The sequence below is a fragment of the Atractosteus spatula genome, chromosome 24 (genome assembly GCF_055471065.1).
Source record: "Atractosteus spatula isolate fAtrSpa1 chromosome 24, fAtrSpa1.hap1, whole genome shotgun sequence".
Classification (NCBI taxonomy): Eukaryota; Metazoa; Chordata; class Actinopteri; order Semionotiformes; family Lepisosteidae; genus Atractosteus; species Atractosteus spatula.
Window position 1 is genome coordinate 8,424,237 of NC_142729.1, and position 23,973 is coordinate 8,448,209.

At 40.1% G+C, this 23,973-nt stretch overlaps 1 protein-coding gene across 1 annotated transcript in view; it reads left to right on the plus strand.

Annotated features, from left to right (window-relative positions):
- The window catches only part of LOC148815855 (interferon-induced protein 44-like), a 37,797-nt gene extending 16,053 nt beyond the window's left edge, over positions 1–21,744 (plus strand). Inside the window, exons 5-8 of the mRNA XM_088904860.1 lie at positions 1,037–1,189; positions 12,370–12,541; positions 19,743–19,843; positions 21,541–21,744. Coding sequence (XP_088760986.1) covers positions 1,037–1,189; positions 12,370–12,541; positions 19,743–19,843; positions 21,541–21,720 — 606 coding nt within the window. The 3' untranslated portion in view covers positions 21,721–21,744. The remainder of the gene's footprint in view (positions 1–1,036; positions 1,190–12,369; positions 12,542–19,742; positions 19,844–21,540) is intronic.
- The last annotated feature ends 2,229 nt before the right edge of the window (positions 21,745–23,973 follow it).

Genomic DNA, 23,973 nt, shown 5'->3' on the forward strand with positions numbered 1-23,973 from the left:
CTTTTCAAAATTGTACCCTGTTCTCTTGACTTTGGGTTTTTAATGCCCCCTTAACAAGGGCTCAAGATTTGTTCTCATGGGATGTGGAAGTCTTCTTGATGTTCTGGGTGTGGGCAGAGGTCACTACTCACTGCTCAGGGCTCATTGAGGAACCAGCTGTATACAGATGCACTGTGTATTCATGCCCTGTTCTTGAGCCCCCCTCCCATTCACAGGCACAGTCAAATCTGTCTGGCAGCCACACCATTAATCTATGGGAGGAAGCTCAGAGAACAAGGAAAGAAACGCATCAATACTTAGGCTGACAGTGTCCATTCAATGCAACTTAAAGTCAATACAGTCCCAGACATCTGGTCCACACATCTCCCAATTTGTGATGAGCAGAAATTGTACCACCTTTTAGCCTCATCATCAGATTTCCAAAGTGAAACAGGGTTAGACTTGGACAATAGTAGGATGCAAACCTCTTTGAAGTACTATGTATTTTGACAAGACTACAACTAAAAAGAGTTTTAGATTTCAAGATTTATTATTTGCCATATAGAAGTGTATTGTGATGCTTACTCATTCAGCTGTACCTAGTAACAGTGAAAGAAAAATGTAAAAATAGATACAAATGACAAACAGACAATGGACATTACAATATATTTAGACATTAGATGTTATAATACAGCCAAGACAGGACATAGTGCAGACAGTCCAGTACCTTGAAGTGCAAGTGCTAATTTGTGCAGTAGTCTAAACTTAGCAGTTTATGATATGTTATTTTTTAAATCAGTTCCTGAAGAGAGAATATGAAAAGATCAAATGTAGAAATCTGTTTAAGGTTTCCAATAAGTCTCCATAATGGCTAAATTGAAGCCAAAACAAAGGCATCTGTCCATGAAGACCTGAAGTGAGATGATCTAGTCTTTTAGTACAATGGTATTAACTATACGGACCTTTAAAAGTGCAACACACTGATGCCCATTTATCTGTGTAGTGGGGATAATTCTCTCAGAATTGATAATTTAGCTTTTCGGACTTTTCTGTTTAGTTTAATCCATTCAGAGTAGAGGACCGTGCAAATGGAGAAGGAGATGGATTTCTCCCTTTTGTTATCTATGACAACATGGGAATAGATAGAGATGTGGATAGTCCTGATGACTACATCAGTGCAGTGAAAGGCCATATAAAAGATGGATACAAGGTAAGTTGTACCGACAATGCATCACCATTCCACCCCATAACTGCTTTCGGATAATCTTCAGTTTAAACACTAGCCTCTTTAGACAGACAGCTTGGAGAGGAATCAGAAGTGAGGCACATTAGCAAGTATCAAGTCTAGAATGGTAAAAAGCAGGTAATTCAAGTGGAGCTCTGGATGATCACTGGCACAGAACTCTGTCTCTGTAATATTGACAAACAGTCCGATTCTACTGTATGTTTGTACGACTGTTGTAAGCATAACTTGCAGTGCTTTTGGGGTGTGTGCTACAACAGCACAATCATTAACATACTGGAGCTCAAGTACATATTCTGATTTTAGCTTATTGGAAGTTTGGAATCTCCTGATATTAAAGATGTTCTCGTCCAACCAAAAGTTAAAAAATACCCCACTCTCTACAACCATACCTGCCGGAGTTGTGTGACTCACAGGCAGAAGATGTTAAATAGGACTGGTGCAAGCACACCATCTTCAGGAAGCTCTTCAGTGATGGTGGCAATATGTCAGTGAAGCATGACCATTGCTAGACCTTTGCCAGCAGCTGAAAGCAGAGATATTCTCCTGCTGTTGCCCCAAATTGATCTGTCACCCTTGTTCTGATAAAAGCTGATGTTTTCATCCCTCCATTGATGTGGAATGCATCCTTGTCTCCACAATGAAGTGATGAAGGGTTCTGATGGAAGCATAGCCTCCGATTTTCAAAATTAAAATGAGATGAAGTCAGATCCAGGAGTTTTTTTAATTTTTGTAAGACTTGATGGCAAAGTAGACCTCAGAGAAGGTGGGTGGGAGATCAAGACCCTGGATGGTGGGCAGGACTTGAAGATCTTCTAAAATTGAGACGTTGACTAAGTTTTGATTGTTTAAGACTGCTTGGAAATGTTTGCTCTACTTCTGTACTATTTTTCTTTCAACCTTTATTAAAATAGATCAATCTGCGCTCCTAATAGGAGAGATGGCCATGGATGGTCTCGAATGTGTTATAGAAGTCAGCATGTCATATTTGTCCACGTGCTTCTGTATTTCATATGCCTTGGATATCCAATACTCATTTTGAAATTGTTGCAGGAAGTTCTGTACATTTCTCCTCCATTCTTCTTACCGTTTTCTGAGAACCTCAGAAGTGGGTTGTAATCCTTGTGCATGGCACCTAGTAGGTTGAAGATGTTCTTTGACTTATCATCAAATCAGTCTTGATGTTTCTTTCTACTATAGAGCCCTCTTCAGTTGAGGTTTTCAAGAATGCTGCATGTTGGTTTGTACCTTTACTTCTCGTATGCCACAAAAACACAATCACTGCAAAATGTAGTTGTTTTTTTCTTGGAAGAGCTCTTCCTAGGCGATCAGATGTCCCAACCTTCATTCTGAGCTTAGCTATGATCATCCTATTATCTATCTAGCACTCTGCCCCTCTCATGGCTTGTGTGAAAAGAACATGTTTCATATCAGGGAGCCTAACAATGATGTAATCTATAAAATAGCATGGGTGCATCCATTTGTATTTATTTTTCATTTGAAAGTCAGTTACAATTGATATGGTCCCTCCCCAGCAGGGTTGCAATGTCTGGCAGGTTATCTCTTCTTCACCCACACCCACGCACCAGGTATCTGGTCATGTCTTCCCTCTACTGGAGGTCCCCAAACGTCCAGCACCTGTTCACAAACCCTGTGCACTGTTTCAGTTAACAACCTATAATACTGTAACAGGGAATTAGCAAACTCAGCAAATTTGGCCTTCCAGGGAGTTTCTTTGGTTGTCCATGATGATCTCAAATGGGCTCAGTCTCACAGTTCCGTTTGATCCAACCCATAGACTGCAAAGGGCCGCAGGTAGAGCATCTACCCACAGTGTTCCTTCAGTTGATATTTCATCAGTCGGTCTTTCAGAGATCCATTCGTTCCACCATGCCTGAAGACTGCGGGTGACGGGTATAATGTAACTTCCACCTCACACCCAGTGAGGCAATTACAGCCTTACACACCTTCCCAGTGTAGTATGCCCCTAGATCAGTATTCAAGTGACAGTGCAGAATGCACCACGGAATTATCCTCGTCATCAAATGTTTGAGAGTTACAGAGGTAGTGGCCTCAGCCCACCAGGAGAACAGATTCACCATCATTAAGAGTCCAGTGTTCTCTTTACATATTGGCAAGCTATAATAATCAATTTTCTAGTACATGATAGGTCCCTCAGGGGCTGGCTTTCTGAGCCATCACACCCGCACCTGAGCTGTAGTTGAGTTCTTTTGCCAAGCATCACATCGAAATACAACATCAGTGTCTGCTGCTTTAAACACAGTCCCTACCCAGTTTCGGGACAACTGGCGCACCATTTGACTCACACCCGGGTATCTGACAGCATGAATTTGTCGGGCTACAAAGGGCATTAGGCTGTGAGGGCATGCAGGGTGTCCGTTGTGCTTGCGACCCTCCATACTCCATGATCATGCAGCCCCACATTCTTTTCTAACTATGTCTATTTCTCTGCTTTAGAGGCTTCAGCCTGAATGTCCTGTAGCTGACCCTTTTTCACCAACAGAGGTTTCACAGGGGTCTCAGACTCATTGTCTCCCAGGGCTGTTCACCTGGCATCTGCATCTGATTAAGTTATTCCCTCAAGTTACTGGAATTATTTCTTTATTGTGTTATTTACACTTTACCACAGCTACTTCAGTCAGCAGCTGCAAAAGCTTCTAACTGTTCAGAGACAAACCCATCATTCTTAACTGGAGTCCCTGCCCTAGTGAGAGAATCCTATTTCTCCACAGCCCTCCAGAATTGTGGCATACATACACCAAATACATACAGTATATAAATATAAATTGTTCACGTTTTACTTAAGCAATCTTCAATCAGTGCTCTAAATTGGTTTGCTGCGGTGAGGCAGTGGAGGGACATTTTTCTGGTCTTTAGCATGTCACATTCTGTCGTAACAGCTCAGCCTGTTCTTTGTTCTCCCTCATGCACCAGAGAGACCCATCAGTAAACAGTATTACAACTTCTTAAATCTTCACGGTCCCCCACCCTTTGGCTACAGCATCTAATGGTCCCGAATCGTATCCCACCGGGGTGACTACCTCCATGCTCCTGTGTCAGCACAGCTGCCCAGAACCCATTTTCCACCCTTACATTCAAAGGAATGGTTGATACATCTGAGGAAACCCCAGTCTCACCACCTGTAAAAGAGCTTGTTTCAAATTATTACAGGCAGCTTTTGCTGCTGGAACCAAGGCAATCTTGTCCTTGGACTGCACTCCCCCCTTAAGCAGATCTGTTAAAAGTTGTGTTCACCCCGTAAAAACATTCCACTCAGGCCCTGTTAAAGTTACACAGTCCTAGACACAAAAGGGCCTTATCATAACTGCATAATATTAGAAACTCTCTAAAACCTGAAGCAGCTTAGACTTGAGGGTTTCCTCGTCAGAGGAAGCACTCAGAATATCAACATACTGAGTGATCACAGAGGTCAGTTGAAGCCACGTGATACCCTGTTCTGTATAGTCATTCCTTGTAATGCTGCATAACATCCCAGCCCAGCCCAATAGATCTGGGATGGAACCACCCACATTCGGGTGATAAATGCACGTAAATGTTAAAATCTGGTACTTGGCAAGTAAAACTTGCTGCCCCAATACTCCTGTGGCCTCCTTCCATCTCCCCATATATAGTACTCTATAGCACACTGTTGAACAGTGAAGTGAGACAAGCATGACAGTAGTGCTCCAGTATCCCATAACAGAGAAACCGACACACCATTAACAGTACATTTTAGGTTTAACTCATTTTGCGCACTGGACTGGGACAGACTTAGGGAGGCTACAAGGGATTTTCCAATCTAATTTTTAGGTAAACAGATCTCAGTTGAATCACAGGGCAGGTCCCTGCTTCCTTCATCCTGCATGCGCTTTCTGCAGTTTCTCTTGTAAATGTGTGTATGTTTTTGTTTACACTAATTGTAAACTGGAGATTTCCCCCAGTCAGCCTCTCTTTCGTTTCTGAGATTTATCCAATTTTTGTGGAATACACCCCATGTGAACTGCTCGCACCTTTGTGTACATATTTCTCCCAATTTTTCAATAGAGATGATCTAGTTCTGCAAATTTCACAATGTTATCCACCAGTCATGATTCTAAATCTACAGTGTTTCAGTGATATCTGGTTTCGAGACATTCGAATAAATCCAGCTTTTGTTTTCAACTATTTCAACTAATTATATATAAATACAAAAACTGTTTATCTAACTCATTTAGGTCCACCTGTACTATACTTATACGTTTCAGACGGTCTTATATTTCCCAGTCTCTTTAAGTTGCTTTTCATCATTTGCTTTCATCAAGTCTCTTTAGTTAAGTCTCTAGCCAGTCCGGCTGGCTAAACACACTCGCACCACCATTTACTATATGAAAATTCACAGTTACGCACTGTGCTGTTTTACACACTGTAAGATGACCATGGGGAAGGGTCATCCAGGGCAGGTATTTCAGGAACGATCTGCTCAATATTTTTTTTTTATTTATAAAAGTATAAATCACAATACAATCATTCTACTATACACAAAAATAACCAGATTTACACATTTTAACTCTCGTTAGTCACTAATACCATCAACCCCTTCCACTTATCCTTTGCACCGTGATACTTCCATCTTTGAATATCCATCTTTATCCTCCTCTTAAGTTCATTACAAATTTCCCAATAGAAATCTTTGTCTCTTCTCTTAGTTTTGTTCTTTATGTGCATACATCTTGCTGACCACAGGGTAAATTTCGACCTGCTCAATATTTTTTTTAAAAATAAACAAGTTACAACAAATCATCACCAAACAGCACAAAACACAAAACAGCAGAAAACCAAAACATTGAAAACCAACCCTTCTTCATTCTAAATCCAAAAGAGTCTTCCACCGCTCTTTAGCCGCATGGAAACCCCCATCTCCTATAATCATGTCTCTGCAGTTGACGTAATTCTTGCCTAACCCGCCCACTTATCCCCTGCACACCCACATCAACCCCATATTTTACCAAATGATTTCTACAGTCCCATAAGACCGTTTTAATCAAACACACTAGTGTAATGTTGCCATAGCAAAATTAAATGTAGTGCACTCTCTGAAGTCACCAGTTCTGTAGGGTTTGGGCATTTACTGGGACAATTATTAATTGTAGCAGTAAATCACAAAATTGATTCTTTTGATGGCTTTAGAATCCAACCATGCGACATAACTCAAACAACGCACAGACACAGGTACTTATACATGAAGATACATTTATTAATACATAAAATATGCATATAAACCTAACAGATCTTATCGAGAGGGTTATCAGAATACAAAAGATATATATTCAGTCAGTTACAAAGTGTTACACATATCAAGAGGACATACGTTCAGTATATCATTCATTAAGACCGTTTCATAAATGAACTTGGTTAACTTCTACATTAGATACTCAAAACAAGTACATAACTCTTAGGAATTAAATTGATATCAACTGGTCGGGATAACAATTGAATTCTCGAGCAGTAATGCATTGAAGTTGAATACTCATCCAATCTCTGGGGATTCAGATCTCCTGCGGGCACAAAGAAACAGTTGCAGGCTGTTGCTGTCCAATCCGCGCTCTCTGGCTCAGTGCCAGGCTGTGCTGTGCAGCTTGCGACGGTGCGCTGCAGATGCTCACTGGCCGGCTAGTTAGTGCTGGCTTTAACTAGCAAAGTTTGTGCACAGGAGAAAAGATGACTGTGGATCCCAGCAAGTCAGGAAGAGGACCAGTTCGTTCCTGATGAAGAGCTAGTTCTGAATAGTGATTCAGCTGTCCACAGTTCCAACCTGTTCATGAGGCCTGCTACTGGTGCTAACCTCGAGTGGATCCTCTGGTTATTCTCTGGCAACCTCCGCTCTAGACTCTTAGAACAAAGGAAAGTTCTGGCACTCGGACACACTGGCCGTTCCGTGGTTGTCCGGGCTGAGTCTCAGGATGGTCAGGAGGCGCGCTGCGAGAATGTCCTGCCCTTGGGAGCCTTCTGCTCCTGGGCCGTCCTGCCCTGGAATTCTCCTTTGAATTCCCTTTAGAAAAGTCCACAGAATTCCCTCTGAATCTTACTGAATCTCTTCTGAATCTCTCAGGCTCTCCGTGTTGCCTGTTTTTACCTGGAGGAACTTCAGCTCGTTGATTGGCTGAAAGTTCCATGGGCATCAGAGTCCCACGTGGGTTACTCGGCCCTACCAGTCCCTGATTGGTTGATCAAGGTGAGATGAGTCACTTACTCCTGACACTTAGGAATGCAGTCCAGATGTCCATCTGGCACTCCCTAGACAGATAGGCGCCAATGGATGACCATTGATCATGATAGCCAGGCTTAGCTAAGTGCATCCCCCTTTGGGAGCTGTCCTAGGAAACCTTATCAAAGGAACCTTAAATCAGCCTGCATGAACCACAGAGATGAACAGAGAAATGGGGCCTCATTTGAGAAAGCTCAGAACACTTAATTCTCTATTAATAAGCCTCGCCGCTACACTAGTAACCACAACAAAAAGTTTGTGCTTTCATTACCCTTAACCGATCACCATCCCCATAAAACCATGTTCTCAGTCAGTGTAAAATTTGACCGACCTGCTCACTATTTTTTTTTATTAAAGTACAAAATAAACAAATATCACAAATCATCAAATGAAACAGCACAGAACAACACACAACCAAAATGTTGAAACAACCCTTCCTCATCCTAAATCCAAAAGAGTCTTCCACCGCTCTTTTGCTGCATGAAAACCCCATCTCCTATAATCATGTTTCTGCAATTGACGTAATTCATGCCTAACCCGCCCATTTATCCCCTGCACACCCACATCAATCCCATATTTTACCAAATGATTTCTACAGTCCCATAAGACCGTTTTAATCAAACACACTAGTAACCACAACAAAAAGTTTGTGCTTTCATTACCCTTAAACGATCCCCACAAAACCATGTGCTCAGTCAGTGTAAAATGTGACCACAAATACGTGAAAAGGGCTCGATGCTTAACCCAGACAGCCTGCGCAACCCCACAACCCCAGAACACATGAGCAATAGATTCCACCTCGGAGCATCCAGTTGACCTGCTCACTATACATGACTTAGACCTGACCAAGATGGCCGCTAAGAGAAACCAGCTGACCAGATGGAAAGGGCTTAGTCCGAAAAACAAGGAGACACAGGTGTGTCTCATCAGGAAACAAAATATATATGCCCTGGAAACAGCGAACCAGCGCGGAAGCCAGTAGGTGAATGCATTTTGGAGGTGATAGAATTCGGTTGGTGTTGGTACAGATTTAAGGATAATGGAAAATGGAAGAAATAAAGGGTTACGGTTTACGGTTTGTGATTTGGATACGGCGCGGACTTGTGGAACTTTACGGACTTTGGAACTCAGACTGGATTATGGTCTGGCTTGGAAGACGGATGAACTGGAGAAATGGAGAAAAACTCCACGAAAAGTAAAGAGAAGTGTGGTGCGAGTACTTTTGTCTCTATTACATAAACCTCTCCCCCGGAGGCACCACAACACACACACACACAAAACTCCCTCTGACAAACTCAGCTTCTTCCTGTATTTTCCTCCTTTTCTGTCAACATACACTTGTCCGATACATAATCGGACACTTCCACTACTTTCTCAAACACTCAGTTAGCACACATCTTCGTTTTCTAAAGATTGACTTTGTTGTGTGTGAGGTAACAGCTCATAGGCGGATGCTTTTATTTGGAAATCCTGTGCATTTCTGCACATATTCGGCTAAGGGAGTCTGTTACTTCCAGATCGAAATGCCTCTCAGTCTTTAGAGAGGACTTACACCGCACTGTTCACAGGCAAGAAACGAGATCTCGAGGACTCCCTTCCTGGATCAGTGATTCACCATCCCCAGAATGCCAGTATTGCTGCTTTTGCCCCGGAGTGGACTTACCCACTGGGCTCCAGTCGGAGCTATTCTCGGATCTGAACATCCTTTAAATCCTGCTACCAAGTGCTTTGCTCTTTTATTATGAGGTGTGTTTGTTAGCGTTGTGCATATGTGTATGTTTGTCATGGAAATATAACTATCAAGGAAGCCACAAGAGAGTTCTCACCTGAGTAAGGTCTTTATTTCAATATTGCAATATTGGGAGACCTGCTGCCACTTTACAAAGTGCATCAGAGACTCAATTTGTTACAAGCAGTACAGGGCTTTTATAAGATGTTGCACTGTAAGAGAAAGCTCAGCACTTTGGCCCTTCTAAAACTTCCCCTTTCCCTAAGACAAAACAGGTTACATCATAAAATGAAAGAAGCACCACTAGATTTGTTATTCAAAACTTATCAGTTACTTTCGGCTAATTCTAATGACCCAGACAGCGCATATTGTTTTGGTACATTGTCTTCCAAAGTAACCTAAACAGTGTACTACGTTGATGCACTACTTTCTAAAATTCTGCACGTACTGTAGCACAGCAATTACATCCTTGAAATATATTTTCTAAAAGTACCAATATTTTTTGCAGAGCTCTCTACATTTTAAAGAATCAATTTACTTAATAGATTTCCATTTCAGTTCACAAACAAGGAAAATGCATAAAAACAAATATATATATATATATCTATCACCTACGTCTCTCCTGTTCCCTTAAAAACAAAAAACCATGCCAATCCGTGCACGATCAAGGCATAGCTAATCTCAGGACCCAGTGCGCAATTAAGGCCCAAACCAGTCCTGAATTATATGTGCAATTAAAGCACCACTCAAGCTTCAGAACTCCTGTGTGCAATTAAGGCCAAACCAGTTCTGAGCCTTGCGGTAAAGGTCCAAACCCCTTCAAAAAACTCCACGTGCAATTAAGGCATACACCAGTTTCGAACGCCTGTGCACAATACCACGGCTTGTTGCCTGCCAGACCAAATCTTGGGCTTACAGCCAGCCACCCATTACATACACCGGTGTCTTCCCCGGGCCAGAGGTATCCAGAAACTCGCGTTTACTCCATCTCAGGCAATCCTCGCAGGCAGCAGAGACTTCCCAATCGGTCAGACAAGAGTCGTGACTTTTAATAAGAGGAGTCCTTACCTCTTAGAAATGTGCACTGAGCTTCTCTCCTGCCAATGGGAAGCTCTGCGTCTTCTGGAGAATCCTGGTCATGACACCAAAAATTATTGTAACACAGAAATTCTGGATCCCGAGATTAAGTTAAACAGATGAGTTTTATTGCATGCAAGGAACAATAAAATCCAAGTATTGTTCAAAGTGCAAATACAAAACTTTCAGTTTATATAGCCCTTTTCTGCCGCTTCTGACATAGCTCATTACTATGGTAATGGGGGGAGGTCACGGTGTTTGGCCAGTTCACCGACTTTGGTCACTCTTAATGGTCAGTGTTAGGTTTCCTTCCCTGGGGGGTTTCCCTAGCTGGCATCTGGAATCCTTATCGTTATCCCCCTTTCCTGCCATAACTCTAGCCTGTTACTTAGAAGTCCAGTCCTCATGCAGAAAGGACTCAGTTAACCCCTTCTTCACTTCTTGTATCTTTCTTCATTACTCTATGCTCAGCGCAGAGACTTGGCAACTTCAATCCATTTTTCATTTGCATATTCTATGCTGTGGTTTCCAAAGGAACCAATTCCATTGTTCTCTACTCTTGCAGCCAACATTCTTCATTCTTTGAGTTTGTTCATAAGCACTAGGGGGGTGGCAACCCCATTCTAACTGTCAGTATTGTTCTCTACTCTTCCTTTGAAGTAGAAGGATCTTGTTGTTTTCTGGGATTTGGAGGACAGCTTCACCCAACATTCTTCATTCTTTGATTCAAGAGTTTGTGTATAAGTACTAAGAGTGGCATGCTTCTAACAAATTACAGGGATGCAAAGTGACATACAGTCTTTGCTTATGCCAGTAGAAATCTCGTAATCATGTATATAATTATCTATGCAGAAACCACAAGATTATAACAATGTGAATCATATTTGTTTTTTTAAAAGCATTAAAGAGTGATTTAAAGATATCTGTGAGATTCAGGAGGAAGCATTTTTTAATTGCAGTCAACACCATACATAGCCTTATCCTTTCTCCCTGATAGATCCAGCAATCTGGTCTTATCAGCAATATCAATATAATAATTAATTTGTAGCTTCGTCAGCATGCGTGGGCAGCAAAGGAATAAGGAAACATTTATTCCATGCAGAGAAGACAAGAAACGGAATGTTTCTGCTTTGGTGCCTTCTTCATCCCAGGTGCTGATGACCAACAGCCCTGTACCACTAACATGCAGGGCCCAGGGCCCCCCATGCCAATAGACATAAGTAATGATAGGAATCCAGGCAAGAACAAAACGGCTGTACAGACACAACTACGTCAGTGTGAGGTTTAGTATGGACTTAGATTTGAGTATCATCTGAATAGAAATTTACATTCCAATCATGTGATGTTAATAAGTGACCAGTTGGGAACATTCAGAATAGTGGGGGAGCATTACAGAGCCCTTCAGGAACAAGGATTTCCAGGGTAGTTTCTGTGCTGTTATTGTCTGAAACCAAACTGGAAGGTGATGAAGAGGTTATTTGCAATGAGATCCATAACTGAATAGTAACAGCAACACTTTAGCCAGAGAAAGATATAGGGTGAAAACCAGAAAGGGGAGAACCAGCAACAACAGTCATGCAGGAAGGAGGTGGAGCAGTATAACGCTGGTCGACCCACTGTGATGCCAGATGTTCTCAATCTTGTGACTAAAAAAACTGTCTAAGAAAGTGTTACAAAGTTGGGACATAGTAGGTAGGTTTGGCTTGAACAGTCTATTGATGGTGAACAGGTATCTAGGATTGTTAAGGTTGTTCTCAATGATATAGGAGAAGTAGCTGGATCCAGAGGTTCCGGATCCAGAAGAAGCAGCAGACTCTACTACAACCTTGTGATTTAATCAGGTGCTCCTACAAGACTGAAAATGCACATTTACACCAGAAATACCTCTGTTCTAGTTTGCAGGAGACTGCCTTCATGTGTAAATGGCCAGTATACCATGTGACAGTACAGGAGATGGTTCAGGTTATAGGAGGAGCTAAGGTCTCAAGAGAATTAAAAGAAAAATAAGGTATTAAGAGTAATTAAAAGAGTGCTATTAAACACTTGTACATTGCTCATTACATTTCTCTCCACCAGTTCAATCCAATCAGACCTCTCCGTGATGGCTCTCCATATTTCAACAAAAATCCCACTGTGAATGATGTGGCCCACTGTCTTGTCTACGTTGTGGCAGCACATCGACTGCGCACTATGGATGATCATGTTCTGAAGTTTCTGAAACATATCAGATCAAATGTCTCTGACATTGGTAAGGAATTTTTCTTGTAAGAGGCTATGAAATGTTTAATGTTTAAAATTAATAAAGAAAAATCATGTTTCAAATTGATGTCACCCAATACAGTAACAATCTACCAGTGAGTCTAGAGCATTCAGGGACACCACAAAGTACTATACACTAGTTATTTTGTTTAAATGTTTCTAAAATGTGATATAGTTTTCATACTAAATGTTACTGATTAATATTTATTTGAAATCTATGCTACATTCCATTGAGGACATATCAGACCCCACACCACTGGGTGAACTAATTGGACCCATCTGTACGTGATCTTTTCTCCACTTACTGCTGTTCCTTGTCTCTTTTTTCTTTCATTGACTCTGCACACTAAGAGTTCTCCCAGTGTACCCCCTCTTCCAGAGTCCTTCTCTGTCCCTGCAGTGCAGACACACCCAACATCACTCTTCTGAAACACAGCCAGGGTTCTTCTGGCCACACTCCCTGCTCTCTGGATTTCGCTCTGGTCCATTGTCCGACAAGAGCAAGATTAGCTCTTCACCTCTCATCCATCTAGGCAGAAAGACATTCACTGAATCTCTTGCTGTCCAGTCTAACCAAATGCCACACATTTGGCCCTTGATTACACGTGTTACATATATTGTTAAATTATTACTTGTTTTTCAGGAAGTTAAAAAACACTTGAATTACTTATCCAGTCTCTTGAAATAAAATTATTTTTCAAGCAATGAATGCAAGATGTTTTCTAACGTTGGGCAATGTGGTTTTTTTTCCTCAATTGTTTTTTGAGTGACTGGATAAGTAATTCAAGTGTTTTTTAACTTCCTGCAACAGTGATTAAAAACCATTAATACTTTTGTTGGAGTTTAAATAAAGTTTAAACAGACAGACATGGTACAGAGTGTACTATTGTGTTGTAGTACATGAATATAATTATATTGTTATTAATTTCTTTAGATACGCGATTCCATATTATATTCCCTATTAATCAAATTCTAAAAGTATGCTTGTTTGCTCTGGTATCGAGCGTATTCGCAGAAAAGCTTAAAACTACCACTTTTTATACACAAGTTATTTCACGTTAAAGACTTCAATGCTTAAAATGTTTAGGGAGAAATGGAATACTGGTGTGTATTTTTTTACAGAGTACCGAGACCAGCCATACAGTATACTGTATGTTTAAGTTCCAAAATTAATATAGTTTATGGGCTTCACACACGTTATGCACCTATTCTTTTTATGCTCAGCTACTAAGACTTCCCTTCAGTGGTAAAATTCCATTTAATATTCAATACTTAAACAGGCACAGTAAAGACATTAAATATACAGTACAATTTTGCATACAGTAATGTTTATGTTCCTAAATCAATCTTTTATGAGCATGTGAAAGGCATGGTGAATCGGAGATTCTCAAATTACTGTACTTTGCATGATTGGAAACAAATGCGTGATTGGATCAACGAAATGCTGTGGTGTTACTTTTACAAAGACGGTCAATGGGAAAAAAAAGAATGTGGACCAGGGCAATACTTTGAGTTTACAGCTTGTCCAAGGTCATTCATTATAAATACTACTAGTAATTATCGTTGGTGAAGACTTTGATGGCGACAGCTCAAACATGAGAGGGTGAGCTTTATTAGCTCCACCTTGCGGAAATTCCGGATACTATTATTTTACTTGTGGTATCATGCGGTACTATGTGAGAAATTATGGTATTAATACAGTAAGTTGTGGTACACTGTGTCAAACACACTGCAAAATAATGCAGTATCGCCTGCTTGTTTTGAATGGCTGCATCTTTAAGTCTCTCTAGTGAAGTCAGACAGGCCATATACTGTATAAAGGGACCACCACAGCTGTAGCTCGCAAAACCCTCAATTCACAACAGCTACAGATGCAGCCATTCAAAATAGGGGAGGTATTTCGCGGCATACCGCGACACGCCCACCGGGGTATCACGCAGTTCACGTGTGTCAAGTGACTAACTATCCGGCGTCGCCTTGTAAAACCGCCAGGGGGAGCTTAACCTCTCATGTACAGCATTTGAGCCTTTAATTTTGAACTGTGTATTACAGCATGTTAATCATCAGTCATTAAAATGTTGGTATATTTTATGAAAGCAAGATTGCTCAGTTGGACAAAAGTACACAACCTACCTTTATCAGAAATATTTATGCATCAAAGCCTTTACTGAAGATATTACTAATAGTATTAATAATGGATGACTTTAGACAAGCTGTATACTCAAAGTATAATTTCTTTAGCACATTTGTACAAGCACTTGTAATCTGTCCAAGCCATACTTTGTCAGGCATTTTGTTTTCACGGTTGCATTCACGGTGCCAGGCCACCACTGCGTCACACCACACAGCTGCCAGCGCACCTCACAGTGCCAGGCCACCACTGCATCACCCACCTGCCAGCGCACCTCACCGTGCCCGGCCACCACTGCATCACACAGCTGCCAGCGCACTTCACCGTGCCCGGCCACCACTGCGTCACACATATTTCAGCGCCATATATTTCATGGATATTATGGAATATAATGGATGGATATCTTAGTTATCTTTCTAGTTCACAGGTTTGCACGCATAATTTAAATTTTGAAAGCCACTGAGACATCAGGTACTACTGTTGTATTTATGAAAAAGAAACAAAACAAAAAACATACTAACAACTGTGCCATCCTACTCCTTAGTTAATACATTTTATTATTCATAAACAGTTAACATTGTTAGAAAAATATTTTGAATTATATTTAACCCTATTTTTTCTTTAGTTTTGTATTTAACTTATTATATGATAGTCAGACTTAATGTATATTTGAACAATGAAAATATTTTTTCAATATTTTACATTAAGCACTTAAAATTAATATGGTTAATAATAGTAAACTGTAACATGCTGTAACAAGATCGGTTAAACTGTGAAGAAAATGCTTTCAGAGAAAATGTTTCAGGTGTGAAGAACATAGATCTCCAATGCAATTTCAACCAAACCTGTTCCCACACACCCTGCCCCCACTACCATTAGAATATACACAAACATTTTAGCGTTTCATTCTGAGCAGAAGACCCTCACACCTGAAGAGTGCTGGCTGTGACGAATTAAACCGGTTTTACAGGTTTCAATCACAGACCATGTGACATGGGACTCAGTAAACTAACACACAGCGCCACCAGATTTGATAATACCTAACCAAAATCCACAATATGGAAACAGAACCTGTGTAATTGTTGATAGATGATGTACTCGTAACATTTTTTCAAGACGAACTACAACATTTAAAAAATGACTTGTATGTAATACAAGCACAAAATGAAAGTAAAATGCATACCGTTTCGCGCTTCTTATTAGTTGCTCAAAAGTAATTTGACCGTATGAAATGCATAATATAAACCTAGAAACATATATGTGAGCAGTACTTAAGCACTGTAGTATCGGTGTTAAGACATACCTCTCAAATACTGTAAATCAAGTTAAAAATATCTCAAGACCGATTCTGGTCATAATGAAACCATGTTTTGTGTATGTTTTCTTTTTCATCTTGAAATAACTCATTTCTAAATACCTTTTTCACTGTTAACATCTTGCAGCAACTTTGCGAACAAAATATACACTCTGACAGTTCATCCTGCTACCAACATTAAATAAAACAAATCTTAAGATTTCTATATTTGTCTTTATTTAGTGGTTTCATTAGTGACAAAGGCTAAACTTTCTTGGAAAAATGTCTTTTATTTGTTGCGGAAAAAACTGACTTGCTTTAACAAAATATGTTTACAAATCCTTTCACCTGGCATTTTCGTAATTTTTTAGAAATTATGGAACGCTCTGTTAAAAGCAAGGGAGTTTTTATGTCCGTTGCAACATGAATATAATTATATCGTTATTAATTTCTTGAGATACGCAATTCCATATTATATTCCCTATTAATCAAATTCTAAAAGTATGCTTGTTGACTCCGGTATCACGTTAGTTAAAGACTTCGAAGCTTACAATGTTTAGGGAGAAATGGAATACTGGTGTGTATTTTTTTCTTTAAAGTACTGAGACCAGCCATATACTGTATGTTTACGTTCCAAAATTAATATCGTTTATGGCCTTCACACGCATTACAGTATGCTCCTATTCTTTTTATGCCCAGCTACTAAGATTTCCCTTCAGTGGTAAAATTCAATATCTACAACGGGCACAGTAAAGACGTTTACAGTAAGTCTTTCTACGACAGACCAACGGACCACGAGTGCCCCTGTCGGTCAACCAATCACGCACCGCGGTACCCCGTGTCATCTTACCTGCGGTACGTGTCTGTACCGCTCACTTTGAATGGCTGCATCTGTATGTCTTCTCAGACTGGCTGACAGCCTAGAGCTCATTGTAAAAACACTCAAGGACTCAATGAACACACAGCCTTCTAAATAATTGAGTAGCATTCAAATTCTGAACATGTATTCCATGTATTTCTAATTGATTGGACTTAAGCAAACATGATTATATTTCTCAAATAATTAAAATTGTAAAATAAAAAGTAAAAGTAATAAATTATAAGTAAAGAACTTGTATTTGGCTACCTGTGAATAATATACTGCAAGCAATGAATTGCATTTTGTCAAATACTTATCTCTGCCATGGAATGTCTTACTAGAATTGCCTTGTCTTATTGCTCAACAGTAACCTCTAGATGCTCACAGCAACATTAAGGAGGGACAAACTCACCCTCAGATTGGCATCAGTTTTCTTGTAGTGCTTATTACAAGACATGATGTATAGATCTGACAGGCAGGTGCCAGATTATAGAGAGTACATGCAAACTGAGTTGAGTAACAGACAATTAAATTTAATCTGACTGGGCATAAAACAGCAACTGACTATTCAATTTAAATAATAAATGATCGTTCTTTAAAAGATTGATACCCAAGTACAAGTATACATTTTTAGGGTTTGAATAACAATAAATGTTGTTTAAGGCATTCATTTGTAGAAACTACAGTGTATTTAATGGAAACCTCTAGTATCACAGAAGATACAGTATTCAATTCAATTAAATGTATTTTTATATTGCACCTTTAACAACAAAGTTGCCCCAAGGCGCTTAACAAAACAAGTGTCCATACATGTTGTAAATACAAAGTGGAAAAGGCCAGAAGACAACGGAGAAGAGAAACCAAAAACTCATTAGTAAGGGGAAAAAAAAACCTCTAGGGTACCAAGGTCAACTGGCTGCCCAACTCCCTTGGGCATGCTAACATTATACACTTAAAAAAGGAAAAAAAAATAATAAAGGTATTTAGTCCATCCATCACATCTTCTGTATGTCAGTAGTCCATGCAGATCTCTGTACACCAGTGGTTCTCAAACTTTTTGGACCAAGTACCACCCCTGATCAAACCAAAGCATCCAAGTACCACCTACAAGTCATCTTCTCGTAGGAACCACAGAAAGTCTCAATGACCAACATCAGCGCACACACATATACATATAATAAAGTTAGCACTAAGCACTTACCATTTCAGCGAGAGGGGTGAGCCTGTTTAATCGAGCAAAGCAAATGTGAATTCATTGGTCAAGCCCTGATACAATAACTTTGACAACATAGTCTAACAGATTTTAAATCCTCAGGCATTTTCTTAATTGCCAAGGCCTCGCGGTGGATGCTGCAATGTGTCCACTCCATATCTGGAGCAACCTCTCTAATTTGTGCAATTACACCTCTGTGTCTGCCTGTTATCACTCTAGCACCGTCTTTACAAACTCTGACACATTTTTTCCAGTCAATGCCATTCTCGTCGATGAATTCATTCAGAAGCCGAAATATATGCTCTCCTGTAGTTTTTGTTGGTAGCGGCTTACGAAACAAAGTCCTCAATAGACATGCCCTCAAACTCATATCTAATGTAACCGAGCAAATTGGCCAAATCGACGGCATCTACAGACTCATCTAATTGCAGTGAAAAGTATCGGTTCAGGGAGTGTCCCAGGAGGTGAAATCCTGGAAAAACCTATGAAAAGGGAGCAGCTACACAAGCTACTGTGACTCAATGTCCGTGCCCCAAGGACTGATTCCTTAGGGCTTAAATGGGGATTGAGGTTTCCCTAATCACATAACAAGCCCAGCCTGATCTTTATTTGTGATGGTCCTGATGAGCTCCTTCCACATGAGGAATGTGTAATAGAATTTAGTGCAGGTGCACTGGAGCTCATCAAGGCATTTCAATTTGAGAGTATTTTTGAATATCATTAAATCTGACTCATATATGCAATCTGTACAAAAGAAGACTGATCTTTACCTGTTCTGTAATTATGAAAGGAATGAATAAAGTTTTGGGTCAGACTGCAAAGCAATAGTTCAGAATCCACCTAGACCACCACCAGCAGCCCTCGGGGCTTACTCACTCCTGCAGGTAGGAACCTTGTTCATAGTCATCACAGCTGTTAAAGTCAAAGAGTCCTGTCTAAAAGGATAGCTTTAAAATTACTTTGCTGTGGTCATCAACCTAAACTGAATTTAAAAACCTGAAAAAGTTGTAGTGATCCATGGACAGTTTTGTAGCCAAGAAAAGAAATAAAGCAGTGGTGAAGACATTAGGTCTTACAATATTAAAAAATAGCATCTACCATTTACACACATGCACCAAATAATTCTATAACTGCTCAATTCTGCAATAAAATGGGAACTTCCATTCAGCACTATTAAACTGCTTGGTAAAACACAGATTCACAACATCTAAAACATTGTCAAATAAAATTGTGAAAGAAACTGTTGTCAGTGCTCTTGATTCCTGTAATATAAATGACGGATAACTTTCTCCATCAGTGTGAAATAATGAAAGTAAACACAACACAATACAATCTAAATGGTACTGACAAAACTTTCACTACTTCTGAAAAACAAAATAAAATTGTGTAAAAGTATCAAATGTCCCAATAAAATAAATATTTGTACCACGTATTCCAAGTATTGCATGACAAGTGTAGCCCTACCTTACACAGCCAAGTTATGATCCATTACACCTGATAGACTGATCCAGGAAATATTCTAAAATTAAGTAAGTGAAGTACCAGAACACAGTGTATACAATCAAATTGCCTTGATGAAAATCAGAAATAATAATCAATAATACCTCCACTTTTGCCATTTTCCTGCCTCTGAAATCTTAACTTCTGCATAAGAAAGGTTTGTGAAAAAAGCTAATGTGTTTTTTTTATGTAGATATTCCCCAGATTGTGCTGGTAACTAAGGTGGATGCAGGCTGTCCATTGGTAGAAAAAGATCTCAAGAAGGTGTACAGGAGCAGATACATCAAACAACAGGTGAGTTTACATTTAGCTGCAGTAGGTTTTAAAATTAAATGATTAACTTCTCAAGTCACACTTGAGTCGAGAGAAGGCAAAACCTGACCTAGATATTAAAAAAAAATTAAAAAGTTTTGTACCTTATTAAAATATTGTAATCAGTTTAAATTACTTTGCTGATTTGCTTCATAATCAGTCTGCATCTAGTCTCCAGCTGGAAGGAGATAGTAAGAGTTCTGAAGTGAAGGCTTCTTGCTAGATTCAGACTGAGTTGACTAACGGGCCTTTGAGACTTTGATTGAGGCACAGTAGGTTTGAAGAAATTGAGTATTTTCTCACAACAGAAAGGAGATCAGAGTCTAGACTGCACAGAGTTTATAGCTAATCAAGCTCTGTGAAGTTACCCCCCCTACAAACAGCACAAACGATGAAACCCAACTCATTCCTTAGTGTTGCGTTTTTGTTTGTGCCATTGAAAGTAGCGTTTGTGCTGCTTTCATTTCTGTGATATAGTGCCTTCTTGGGGGTGTGACATCACTCAGCCTCCCTACAACGTCTTAGGGGAACTGGACCAATGTCATTCATTGTGCTGCATTTATGCCGGTTTGTGCCAATGAAAGTTACTTCCCAGCTTGACAGTGTATTAAAGAACTTACATATATGTTTATTTCTGTTATATGAAAATAAAAATATTTTTCCAATATTGCCGCGGTCTGCATGTGTGAGACAGTAGACTTTCCAATGTTGCTTCTTGGATGTGTTATGAACTACCTGTGTCAACTTTATACACAGTGCTCCTTAAAAAAACATCCTGGTTCTTTTTCACGTTGACACATGTGCTTTGCATAAAAAGTACAACAGTGGTCTTGTCGTTCACAAAGTTGCAAATTCAAGCCTTTTTAAATACGTGGCTCGACAGACGGGTTGAATCTTTACACGTCCCTTGGTGCGCATGTTTCATTAAGAAGGAGACGGCAAAAAACTGGTTACTTCTTCAGATTTTAAAAAGGACACCATGAAGTATTAAAATGTGCTATTTAAAGCCTCTTGATAAGAACATGCAATTGTTTGCTAATGTTCATTTTTTAAGGATACACCTGCAACTCCTCTGATTAGGGTATGATATTGATGACAAATTTAATTTTCCTGTTCACACAAACACACAGAAGATACTGGTATTAAATGTAAACTCCACCACCACCCCCCACCCGGGCAAACAGAGAAACAACATTGCAGAATTGTTACTCTTGCACCAGTAACAGAGTGCTGGAACTTGACAGACAGTCACTGGAGGTCAAGGTCACCGTGCATGGTCACGTGATCCCCTGAAAAACAAGGCGCTATGTCTTGGGAAAGAAAACAGCACAAACGCTACTTTCAACGACACAAACCGGCACAAACGCAGTACTAATGAATGAGATGGGTTTTAGCATTTGTGCTGTTTGTAGGGTGGGGCAACTTCACGGAACTTACTAATCACCCTGCATATCAAGAAATCTGCATATCTGTCATTCACTGAGACAGGAAATAGATAAAAAAGAAAATATAGATATTTGTTATTTCTTTCACATTTTCATGATTTTAATGTGAGTGGTTTTATTCACATTATCATTAGACAGGCCATTAGTCTTGACAATGTTTAAAATAAAGTGAAATTCCTTTAACTTGGACATTATATTTATTTTGCATTAATCTACCCTGTCTTTATATTTTAGATAGAGTGGTTCAGTCACATATTTGGCATTCCTATAAACTGCATTCTTCCTGTGAAGAACTACAGTGAGGAAATCAGCCTGAATGATGACATTGATGTCCTGGCCCTGACAGCACTGCTGCAGATACTCAGATTTGCTAATGGCTACTTGATTCAAATGAAAAATAAGGGAGAGTTGTAAAATACTAATAACTATGGATTACATTTTAACATTTCACTGAGACATATCTGAACAGCTTAATTAATTCAATTTTGTTTCTTGTTTTTCTGATATTCTCATATATTGATTAGAAATTTGACAATGTAAGCTAAAAATGTCTCTTTATAAAAATATGAATAAAAAATAATAATAATAATAATTCGAATTAAATCTTTTATTAGGTTCTGCTTTATTGCAAGATATAAAGTAGCAGATACTGTATATCACTATATTAAGCAGCCCACTGAAGCTGGCCTGGCCAGTACCTGGATCTCAGAAAGCTATGGCTGCTGCTGGAAGAGGTGTTAATGGGACCAGTAGAGAGCATTGTTCCTGCAGTCTATGTGGGTCCTAATGCCCCAGTACAGTGATGTGCACAATGTTTTTTTACTACACTGTAGAAAGGCACTATCATTCAAATGAGATGTAAAACTGAGGTCCTGTCCAAATTTCCCCCTGGCCTTTACTAATCATGGCCTCCTAATAACCCCAATCTCTTAACTGGCTTTATCACTCTGCTCTCCTCCCCACTGAGAGCTGGTGTGTGGTGAGCCTACTGGCACCCCCTCACTGTATTAATTACTGCATGTAATGTAAAAGCAATTATGTTATTCGCACACTGAAATGGAGGAGGTCAGAATTTGACCCCTTGGAACCATGTACCCCTTGAAAACATTAATTAGGGTCCCATGTGATTAAAAAAAAATACCCATTTCGTCAGTGTTCAAGATCTTTTCATAACATTCCACTTATAATACTTACATCAGTGGTGCTCAGGTCTTTACAATTCCTTTATAATTCCAGTGTAACTTGTCTCCTGAGGCTACTTCAAAACTTAACATATAGCCCCCCCCAAACAGATGCATTTTGGGAAACTCACCACCATATTACATCAGATTCTTATTCAAATGCTGTTGTTAATATCCCTTATTTCTATTCTGGCTGCCTTAACACAGATCACATGCATTCTCCATTCCTTCACTCTCTTCCACCATCTCTGATTTCTCTGCCTGGGGCCGGAGCAGCTCTATCTGTAAACCTGTGCCACCTGCCCCTCCCTCTACACTGTGAAGAATGGGGATTCTCTTGTTGACAGCGTAGTGGCTTTTGTGATTTTACTGAGCCAATTTTTAATTGTGGCCGTAATCACAAGGTGGTTTGTCATGGCTTTTAGACAATCAATCGTCAGAACAACCAACACACACGCACACACATGGATTCAATACATGAGAATACATTTATTAATACATTAAATGTGCATATAAACATAACAGATCTTATAGTGAGGGTTAGCAGAATACAAAAGGTATATATTCAATCACGAAGAGTTACAAATACCAAGAGGGACATACATTCAGTATATCATTCATTTATACCGTTCATAATGAACTTGGTTACAACTTCTACACTAAATACTCAAACAAGTACATCACTCTTAGGAATTAAATTGATATCAACTGGGGTTGAGGTAACACTTGAATTCTCAAACGGTAATGCAGAATGTTGAATATTCATCCATCTGTGGGGATTCAGATCTCCTGCAGACACAAACAGCGGTGGCAGGCTGCTGCATCCAATCAGCGTCCTCTGGCCCAGTGCCAAGCAGTGGCTGGTGCGGCTGGCGGTGTGGGAGAGGAACTTCTGCTGCTGATGCGCTCTGAAGTCCAGCTAGTTAGTTTTGGCTCTAACTAGCAGAGTTTGTGTACAGGAGAAAAGTAACTGCGGGTCCAAGCAGGTCAGGCAGAAGACCGGTTCGTTCTGATGAAGCTAGTTCTGAATACTGGTTCAGCTGTCCACAGTTCCGACCTGTTCACGAGGCCTGCTGCTGGTGCTAACCTCGGGTGGATCCTCTGGTTACGCGCTGGCAACCTCCGCTCTCGACTCTTAGAACAAAGGAAAGTCTTGCACTCGGACACACTGGCCGTTACGTGGTGGTCCGGGCTGAGTCAGAGGATGGTCAGGAAGTGCTCTGAGTCTGAATGTCCAGCAGTTGGGAACTGTTTGAAAAGTCTAGCAGGCGCCGAGGGGCTCAGTGTTGTCTGTTTTAGCTGGAGAGACTGCAGGTCACTCATTGGTTGAAAGTTTCATGGGCATCGGAGACCCACGTGAGTTACTCTGCCCTACCAGTTCCTAATTGGCTGATGATGAGTAACCATGCACTCTGACCTTGGGGTTGTAAACCACTTGAGATGAGGCTCCCCCTTGGAATCCCAGACTTTTAGGAATCAGAAACTG